General features: G+C 43.7%; 1 protein-coding gene across 1 annotated transcript; it reads left to right on the forward strand.

Annotated features, from left to right (window-relative positions):
* The first annotated feature begins 876 nt into the window (after positions 1–876).
* Positions 877–9,963, forward strand: NPY (neuropeptide Y). The gene is made up of 4 exons (XM_058031360.1): positions 877–986; positions 1,159–1,346; positions 6,435–6,515; positions 9,682–9,963. The coding sequence occupies exons 2-4, from the start codon at positions 1,159–1,161 to the stop codon at positions 9,704–9,706; spliced, it is 294 nt and encodes a 97-aa protein (XP_057887343.1). The 5' UTR covers positions 877–986; the 3' UTR covers positions 9,707–9,963.
* The last annotated feature ends 384 nt before the right edge of the window (positions 9,964–10,347 follow it).

Genomic DNA, 10,347 nt, shown 5'->3' on the forward strand with positions numbered 1-10,347 from the left:
AGTCCCATGTTTCTCGGACAAGTTCTGTGTCCCAGATTCAGCAGTGGTTCCCCTGGGTCAGGACAGCAACTGTGATCCCATGGCATTGGTGAGTTGTTTTCTGTGATTTGTGTCTTAGGCACAGAAATGAAACAGAATAAAGCAACTTTAGAACAGATACTCAGAAGGTAGCCCAGAGCAGGGGGGCAGAGTAGGTGTGGAGGGAGGTAGATTTGCAGCTCTGCTGCAGTCCCCTAGGAAGTTAAACTTTAAGATTTGTTGTGGATGCCTTGAAAGTGCCCAAACCCACACTGGATTGGTCTCTGAGCAATTTGGTTTAGTGGAAGGTGTTTAGTTCCACGGCCCAAGGGTTTGGAACCATCTGGTCTTTAAGGTCTCTTCCAACACAAACCATTGTGTGAGTCTCTAATTTACCCATTTACCGGGTATCATGTCTGAGCCTGTGGCACTGATTTGGCACTTTTGGCTGTCCAAACCGTCCCGCTCTCCTGGCTTTATGTCCGGCAGCACCACTGCTACAAAGCCCGAGCTCGGGGCCCCTCCCGTGCCATGGGTGCGGGACAGCACGGCTGTCCCAGCTCTGTCCCCGGGGAGCTCGGCAAGCACGGCGGCCCCACAGCTGCAGACACCCCGGCTCCCGCTCCGCCACGCTGGGGGAAGGATGCCGGTCCCGGAGCACATCCCGGGGCAGCCGTGGGCGGGTTCCGGGGCGGCTTTGGGGGCGGCGCGGGGGCTGCGCGGGGCTCGGCACCGCCCGCCCCCTCGGAGCCGCCCGGCCCCGCCCGGCCGGGCCCCTCCCGGGGCAGGGGCAGGCGGAGCGGGGCGGGGGGGACCGGGGCCGGCGAGGCGTGATCGCCCGAGGCCCCTCCTGCCTGCCGGGAAGCCTTAAAGCAGGGCGGCGGGGCGCGGAGCCCCGCACTCGGAGCCCCGACGCCCGGGCAGAAGCGCCGAGCCGAGCCGAGAGCCGCTCCGCTGCAGCCGCCGCCGTGAGTGCCGCGACGGGGCGGGCACGGGATGGGAACGGGGACGGGGACAGCCATGGGGACGGGGACGCGGGGCTGTCCGGGCCGGTCGGGGCTGCGCTGGGGCGGCCGCGCTGCTGCCGCCGTCGGGGCAGGTGCTGACGGCAGCTCTCGTCCATCCCGCCCCGCCGAGCAGATGCAGGGCACCGTGAGGCTGTGGGTGTCGGTGCTGACTTTCGCCCTGTCGCTGCTGGTCTGCCTGGGGACGCTGGCAGAGGCGTACCCCTCCAAACCGGACAGCCCCGGCGAGGACGCCCCCGCAGAGGACATGGCCAGATACTACTCGGCGCTGAGGCACTACATCAACCTCATCACCAGGCAGAGGTAGGCACAGCGGCACGGCGCACATCTCCCTCGCCCGCTGTCGGGCTGACTTTTTCCTTGGCGAGGCTCAGGGCAGGAAGGTGGGGTGTCCCCTCACACCGAGTGTCTCTCGCTGCTGTCCCCAAGGACACGGAGAAAGACGTGGTGCTCAGATTAGAGAGCAGTGCCCGTGAAACCCTGAGCTGCCGACGGGTCCGGAGCTGAATTTCCACCGCCCAAGTGGGCAGAAGGGGCAGGAGTGTCAATGCTGCCTCTGCTCTCTCAGCCTCTTCTAGCTCTGGCACAGACAGGCTGGCAGGCAGGAGCACAAACAGCGTGCACAGGGAGGAACCCCAAAAAGGAAAAATAACTAACCTGGGAGCTGGAGACGGCTAGACAGGGCACTAGGAGCAGTTTCCCACTTCTGTTGCTGACACTGACTCCAGTGAAGATTTTGGTGAGAAAAAGTGCCCGTTGTGAAGTTGTAGTAGTCCAGGTGTTTTGTGCTTTGTAGGCTACTTCATGCAGCTGCGAGTGTCAAAAAACCCCTAGCCCTAAACAAAACCTCTCTCAAGACCAAGAACTCAAGCCCAAAGAGTGTGAACACAAGCCTCTAAACACAAGGCTCTAAACACAAGGCTCTAAACTGGCTCTCTGTGCTGACCATGCTTGTTAAAGTATGAGTAAAGGCTCAGCCTGAAAAAAAAAAGGGCAAGTTATTATAAAAAATTATCTTCTTTGATAAAGAATGGTCTGTCTAGTTAGGCTGTGAGATTGATAGATATTCGCTCTGAGGTCGTGCAATAGTGCGTGACACAGAAGAGCTTTGACATATTTATCTATTGTTTGATATCAAGACCAGATGAGAGTCTAAAATTAGGCTTTCATTTTTCCCTCTAGAAGTCTGAAGAATTAAATTAGAAGGGTGGCTATCATGCAACTGAGAGCTTTCCCAGAAGCCCCTAACATTGTGTGTGCTACTGCCCTAAGTGCATAAGATGGATGAAGGGGCTGATAGAAATACAGTTCTTCGGTTCTGAACTTTTAAAGCAATATTCACAACTGGCTCACATGTGAGGCATGCTTCTGTGTGGCAGTCTGCACTCAAATAACCTTTTGTCTAGATTACTGTTAAAATAATCCAATCCTCAAATTCTGCCTCTGCTGCTGTTTTCTCTTGCATGTGATGGGATCTCCAGGCTGGTGTCTCATCCCTTCTTTTCTTTCTTTCATCTCCCTTTTCAAAGGTGGCTCCTGTCCAAAGCAAAGTCATATTTAAAAACAAAAAATCCCAAGTCCAAATGACCACCCCTCCTCATTTCTGTTCAGCCTTCACTTCTGGTGTCTGCTCTGTGTGCTTGCTTTAATATTGACTGTGTAGCTTTTATTCCAATTTTATTGATTGTAAGTACACAACTCAGAGAGGGAAACCAGCTTCATTCTTTTGTGTGGATTTCCAAGAGACCTGAAATAGTTATTCTTTCTGATGGATAAAATTTAAATTTTGTTCTTTAGATTTTCCTCGTATTTCCTACCCACCCACGTATTAAAAGGAACAGAGCTGAACTGGAAGTACAAGACAGTTGGCAGAAAGAAGCACTACAGAGACAACTTTGTGATACACATTTAAAAGTTGACTCCACAGGTTAACTAAAAAACCAGAAAGGTGTGCTGTTTTTCCAGTGTGGTGAATGAACAGTCCAGAAATAAAGCCATTGTCACCTCCATTTGGAAAGCTTAACTGAGCTGCTGGAGGTTTCCTGTTTTGGCAGTGACACAGTCACTTGCAAAATGAATCAATAACTTTTGAAGCATCCTTAGACCAGTCTAAGGATGATTAGTCTGTTTGAGCAGATGTGCTCAAAGTTTTATCTCTTCTAACAGATTTTTATCTCTGCTTTTTGTGCATGGCACTGCTTGGGAGCCCTGTGACAGGGGGAGGATGAGGTCCAGGGGCTCACCCTGCTTCCTTCTGTGGGTGGGTGAGCAAGCTGCACTCAGCCTCTCACCCAGCCTGCTGCCTGTAGCTCCTGAGGTGAGGCAGTAAGTTGTTGGCTAAAGAGGAGATGGATGGGTTTTTTTTCTTCAGGTTCATCTGCCCTGCCTTGTTTGATGTTTTTGTGATTATGAATGCCACCAACCCCCTCCCCACCCCCTCCTGGCTCATCTTTCTGCCTTCTGCTTCTGGCCTGACTCAAACATTTGAGTGCCATTCCCCTCTGAGCTACTGTGACCCACAGAGTCTTCACCTGAGCTCAATGAGCTTCTTCCTTCCAGACCATCCTTCTCTTCTTGTATTTAGACCTTGTCCATCTGGCTGTTTGCTCCTTCCCTCCTTGGAAATTCTTCTTCAGATCCATCTCAGCTTTAGACACCAGTGCCTGTCAGCTTTAATACCCCTTTGAGGTACCTGAGGTAAATGGGTACTTGTATGGTGCAGATCATGAGACCTTTCTCAGGCTTCTTGTTTCTGATGAGATCCTTGTTCCTTATGTGCCTGGTCTTTATAGCCTAAAAGAGACTCCAGGACAGATGCAGACTGCTGCTCTACAAATGTCTGTGTGTCTTTGGATTAGTTCCACCTTCATTTCCTGAACTGTCCTGTGGTCCTTGCCTCACACCTCTCTACCACACTGTTCAGGAGGCTTTTTTCAGAGTCCATCTTTACTCTTCCTCCTCCTGCTATTTGCTGCTACCTGTGCTCCCTCTTGCTAACAAACAATCTTCTTTCTTTTGTCACTTGCAGCTTCTCAGTGAATCTGTGGCTCTTCTGTGCTGTAGCAAAGCAGCCAGGCCATTTCTGCTGGAAATGACTTGAACTATAGGAAGGGCAGAGAGTATATTAAAGTGTGTGTGACTTGGGCAGTGCTGCTGCTCCTGCTTCTTGTCAACACCCTTTAATGGGCACAGGAGCAGATCTCCCTTTGCTTTGGTTTCTTGACAATTTTCTGAATCAGACACATCCAAGTTTCTGGATTGGACATTGACCAAAGTTTCCATAGGAAGCTTTGAGATTTTGCTAAGCCTGACATACTATGTCCTTATTCAGAATAAGTATGTTTGCTCCTTAAATCTCTTAGGCTTCAGCTGGAGTTGTGGCTTATCAGCATACCCCAAAGTAGGCCTTGATGTCTCAAATGGAGTATAAAAACTGACCAGGTGTTTTCACCTGGCTTGGAATTGTGATATTTTAAGCCTTTTAAAACAGCCATGATTTTTGATTAGTGTATATCTCAAAGCAAGGCATGAAGCAGCTGAAGCAAAGAGGTCTCCAGACATTTGCATCAGGAAAAAGAGATTGACTCTGTCTGTGACCCCTAATTAGTAAGTCAGTAGCATGGATGTTTCCCAGGGGCAAAGTGACAGGGTAGACAGGAGACTGAGAAAGCAAGAGTGGATGTTCTTTGGGCAGCCCAGCTGGTGGCAGTCAGTGAACACCTTGTGTGCAGCTTTGGACACGGTGGGTCCGTCCAGCACAGGTACTGGCATGGAGTGGCCAAGATGCTGAAGGAACTCATGTAAAATGTATATCTCCCCAACACAGTGGTCCTCATTATCTGAGTGAATCTCTTCACTGTGGGTGTTTACTGCCTATTTCTTATTCAGGCAAAACTTCCTGTGGGAGTTTTGTCCAAGTGTGAGGTGCTAGAGCGAGTTTTGATTTGTTAAATCAGTTTCTTTAACATAACAGAAAATTAGCTTCCTCCTCAGTTGAAGTCCGGGTCACATCCATATTAATCAGAGCAGGGAACTAGAAAGAAAGAAATCCCTTGGTGGTGATGGAGTGCAAGGTATTTGATTCAGCATCATGCCTGATTGCACTATTGTAATAGCATTTTACTGTGTCTGGCTGGTTCTTTTCAAATCCCTGCTTTCAATCAGCTCAGATTAAGAAATTTAACTTTCTGGAACTGATGCTTTGTCTTTCTGGAGCACAGGTGATGCACTGAAATGATTAAAGCAAGGTAAAAACACAAAGGGTTGAAGAAAAGGGATGAAAAGTGAGAGATGTTTCCCCATTCAAGTGCAATCAATGCACTCAACAATTAAAACTGTTAGGTGTTTAAATGTAGGTTGGAAGATTTGGGTAGATTTTTTTTTTTTGCTAATCTAAACCACTGGAATGACTGGGATCAATGGAGAAACATCATAATAATGGATAAAATGTTAGTTCTTCACTACACCTTTGATTTTTCTGAATTCAGAATTTCACTGAAGCAGCATTCACAAAAACTGCTCATGTACTTTGTGATCCAGAATGAAATTGCACACACAAGTTAAACTGTGATCTTCATTCTTTTCAACCAAGGGAGCATTTGCTCATAGGTATCACTCTTAGGCTAATGAATCCTTGTAGTCATGTAAGCAGGCTGCTCATTGCCACTTCTGTTTTCCCAGGAAAAGAGATTGAATTCCTTCCCAAATGATGCGAATTGCAGTACTTTTAAGTGATGTACAGCATTCAGGATTAAAAAGAAAAAGGCAAATAGAAAGCCAGCTGCTATGTAAATAAAGGATAAAGGTCCCTGATATCCTGTCTAGTTGAGGAAGAACTCTGAAAAAGCAAGTTTTCATTCTCATGGCCACAGAGTTCAAGATAGCTCAGTGTTTGCCAACTAATGTGCTATGTGTTGGGCAGCCCCAAATGTGCTGGCTACCTTAAAAAATCTTGCAAAATTTCTCATAAAGGAGAAGTATAATCTAAACCAGTGAGAAAGTTCATGGGATGATGGAACTGGGTTTCCAGGCAAGACCAACCTGCTTGGAAGTCACATCATGCGCAGCTTCTTCCCTCTTCCTCCATGCTCTCACCAGTAAGGTGCAAGGTCCTAGAATATCCAGGGGCAGCCATCAAATTGAGAAATATTGGGAGTTTCTCAATATTATAATGTAAAATAATTACGGAGAAAATGTAGAAAAATATGGAAATAAAACAAGAATTAACATTTGCTCACGTGGCTAAGGCAAATTAAAATTGCTGGAAAATGGTATTTATGTCTGCTCAATTATTTTTCTGAAAAGAAAAGAATCACTAATAGTTCTGTGCTCAGTCTTCATTTATAAAAAGTGATATATACGAAAATGTAACTTTTAAAAATTTTTCCTCAGATATGGGAAGAGATCAAGCCCAGATACACTGATCTCAGACCTCTTGTTGAGGGAAAGCACAGAAAACATTCCTAGGTCCAGGTATGTATGAAGAGCTCATTTGGATTTAACAGTCTAGTTTGTTATCAATAAATATAATTCATAGGGAGAAAACATACCACCAAAAGCTGGTTAATCACATCCTTAAAAAACCCAAACATTTAATTCCTTTTTTTCCCGAGAGATAGCACCATCTATGAGTGCATGAAGTGCCTCACCAGGTGTGATATAGTCCAAACTCCTCATTTGCTAATTTTGGGAGCAGGCTATACCTGTTATTCAGAGGAAGGGAAGCACTCCCACAGTGCTTGCCTCATTCTGGGCATTTTTACATAGAATTGTATGCTGATGTCTGATGATGATTCCTTACTTATTAGAGCTCCAAAGATGACATCTTGCTACTCATTTGCTGCTCACACAAGTTTAATTTTTTCCTCTAAAGATGTATAAGTGGTAAATATGCACTTATATTAACTCATACACAAATGCACAGCAGTGACTTTTCTTTAAAATACAGTATTTCACACTGGTTTTGTATCTAATGCTTCGCAAAGGGGAAAAAAGGGCTTTTTGTTTCCATTGCACTAGGCTAAAGTAACAGTGGTGTTTCAAACAACACTGGGGTTTCAAATGTACATAATGTATTTATCTATTTAGGTAATGACAATTTAGCCATAATGTAAGATACTGTAGCAGTGACTGCAATTTACACAGCTGAAAATTAAGTATGTTGAAAAGGTAAGATGCAGGAATAGTTTTGGCTCATGAAGGAAAATACTGGTTTTACTCAAAATCCAACATGAATGAGCTCAGTTTAAGCCTTCACTGATTGTCTGAAGTTTGCTGACAATACTTCTACTGCAGAAATAAATGTTTTATGCAGCTGTCTTCTCAGGAGTCTTCAAACAAGTGCTCTGCAAAGGCTCAACTAGACTACTTGAGTACTTAAAAATAATAGGCTGTAGCATTGAATTTAGGGCATGATCATGAGACTGAAAGGTGACCCAAAATTCCTACTGTCATCCAGGGAGGTTGCTCATGAGACCTGCAGTTTTTGTGTAGGGAGAGCCTTGGCTGATGGTTTGATGACTAACCACAGCTGTGGGGATGCAATTTTCTCTGCAGATGCTTATCTGAAAAACTGCATGAAGTGCAGTGAAATGTATTAGACTATTTTGTGTTTGGTAATGACAAGGGAGAGCCCTCACATAATGGGAAATTTCCACTGTCTTGAATTTGAGGCAACACACAGGGTAGTTAGCACTCATACTCTCTAATATATCTCCCTAATAGTCAAATACTCTCTGTAATTTTCACCACTTCATCACAAACATTTTGTGATTATTATTATTATTGTTTCAATAATGCTATTTATATCACACCAGGGAGCAAAAATTCATGAGCATAGTAACAAACTAGTCTGCAGTTAAGATCAAGAATTAATGAGAAGCAGATTTTTATTTCTTACCCCCTGTAACAGCACTTTAAACTGAGTATGGTATTTTTCACTCATTGCTGACAGTTATGGGAGTTCTGGGAGCAATGATGCCTAGTTTCCTATGGATATGTTTTCTAGGATAAAACTCTGTATGGATTCTGGAGCCCACTCCAACTTTTTCCTCCATGTGAGGATACAATTAAATTTTCTTTCTATCCAGTCCTGTGTTTCATGGCACATCAGGAGCTAAACATCTCTAAAATCAGAGTGCCTCTCCTTGGCTTGGTTGCAATTGTCCAAAGGGTGTGAAAGCTGGGGAGGAAGTGAGGAGGGGCACGCAGGGCTGGACAGATGGACACACAGCACAGCTTCCCAAGCCTTTTTCCTGGAGGAAGCCAGGCTGAAGGAATGAATGAATGAATGAAAGGCAGGCTGCTATTATTCCAAACTTAAATTCAGTAAATGTTTTAGAAATAGTTGCACAAAAAGCTAGTTACGGAGAAAATGTAATTTGCACTCGGTGAATCAGTGACAGAGTGATACCTCATGAGTTTGTGGGAACTGAACTTTGTAACTAAACACTGAGATAATGATAAATAACTTAATTCTATTCAGCTTGACAGGCCTGGTTTGGCATTTCACTTTTGCTGACTGAAATACGCCCCAAAAGATGTTCTAGTTTGGGTGTATGTCTGACCATATAAAGAAAGTTTAGAGAAATTCTTTTAGAAACCAATTGCAAAATGCAAAGTTAAATATTAAAAAAAAAGGAGGTGCCTGGACCTGAGTACAAGTAAGTTCTTATGACAGAAATGTGTGATATGGCATTTTGTCTGTCTTGTGGAGTGATGAGGAAATGTTTAATACTCTGTAATAGGCTGTATATCTCCTGATGCTGCCTCTTTAAAAATTAGATATCTAGTATGAAGTACTCATCTAGGTTGCCTCTGCAGTCAGTCAGAGGGATGGGTAACTCCAGAATGAACTTTCCTTCCTAAAATAGGCACGGTCTCAGTTGCCCTCTGAGGTGCCCATGTCTCTCCAGTGACTATGGAGGCAGATTAGATATTTAGTCAAGAGTTGATGTGCTACTTTTAAATGGGAAAATAATGGCAAATGCAATTCTCCTGGTGTTTTTCTCTGTTCTCTTACTTGTAACCTTTCCTTCTGTGTAGACAAAACATCTGTTTGCAAGCAGAGGATCTCTGGATAAAATCCTGCCTTCAGCACCCTTTTCAATATATTTCTAAAGCTTGATAATGAGCAGTAGAATACCATAATATTTTAGGATGGTGGCTTTGAACTTGGGTTTTGTTTAAAGGTGCTTACAGCATGATGTGATTTTGTTTGGCTCAGTGAGTGCTCTTTGGAAGTTGTTTACTTCTGAGTTATTGTGAAAAATATATATCTTTAAGAAATTTGTATCTCAACATACCATAGTTATTTAGCTTAATTTCACTAAGTGCTATTTAATGGTGTAAGGCAGTGTTGTAGCTAGTCTCAGCCATGTAAAACGAGGTACCAGGGTAGCAGGATGTAGAGGCAAGTTCTGGTAGCAATTTTTACAATCAAGTACAGATTTTTGGAAATTCATAATGCATATGTTTTTGTTGGAGTCACATATACAATCTTCAATTGCAAATATGCATATATATTTCTCATTGCAGCTATTAGTGAATGTTTTAGGCAGTTTTAACATTGAATTTTTTCAGTGGGGGCTTTTATATGTGTTTAATGTGGTGTTTTTTTTATTCATAATATGTGTTGCAGGTTTGAAGACCCTTCGATGTGGTGATGGGATTTTCAGCACAGCTTCAGAACTTTTCCTAGTTTTCAGTTCCACACCTCTGAAGAAAGTCATAGCCTCATCCCCAGTGCATGCAGCCATTGTATTCTGTAGAGTTTCTCTCCTTCGTCATATTTGTATATATTCCTTTATTTAAATAAATTATTTGTGCATTCCAAAATATAACATACTAAATGAAAACAAACAACCATGCCATTGGTATAACAAAGCATTGTTTTAAACTATTAAAACTGAATTATAACTTCCCTGTAGTGTGGACAACAATGGTGTCACAGTTATTACAGTAATTACTGTACAAAGTAAGATAAAGACATCATTTATTGTGGCCTCAGACTCAGCTCAAAATTGTTTAAAATCATTTATCACAGACTTCATAACTTGGAAAAAGAGTGTTCTGAGAGGTGCCTTTTTCAGAATGGCCATCATTAAAACTTTAGTGCTTACATTGACAAACGTAATAAAATTAAAGGCAATTTTGAAATGCGAAGGAATAAGTCACTGCTTAATTCTGCTAACTCCTCAAAACTGGTTTGATGCTTGGCTGTAAGCCTGAGCTAGTAGTTTTAAATGAAACAGATGTAACATCTTTGTTTTGGCAATATGTGAAGTAGCAGAAAATAACATCTAAA

Source organism: Melospiza georgiana, chromosome 1, assembly GCF_028018845.1.
Source record: "Melospiza georgiana isolate bMelGeo1 chromosome 1, bMelGeo1.pri, whole genome shotgun sequence".
In the NCBI taxonomy this organism is placed as follows: domain Eukaryota; kingdom Metazoa; phylum Chordata; class Aves; order Passeriformes; family Passerellidae; genus Melospiza; species Melospiza georgiana.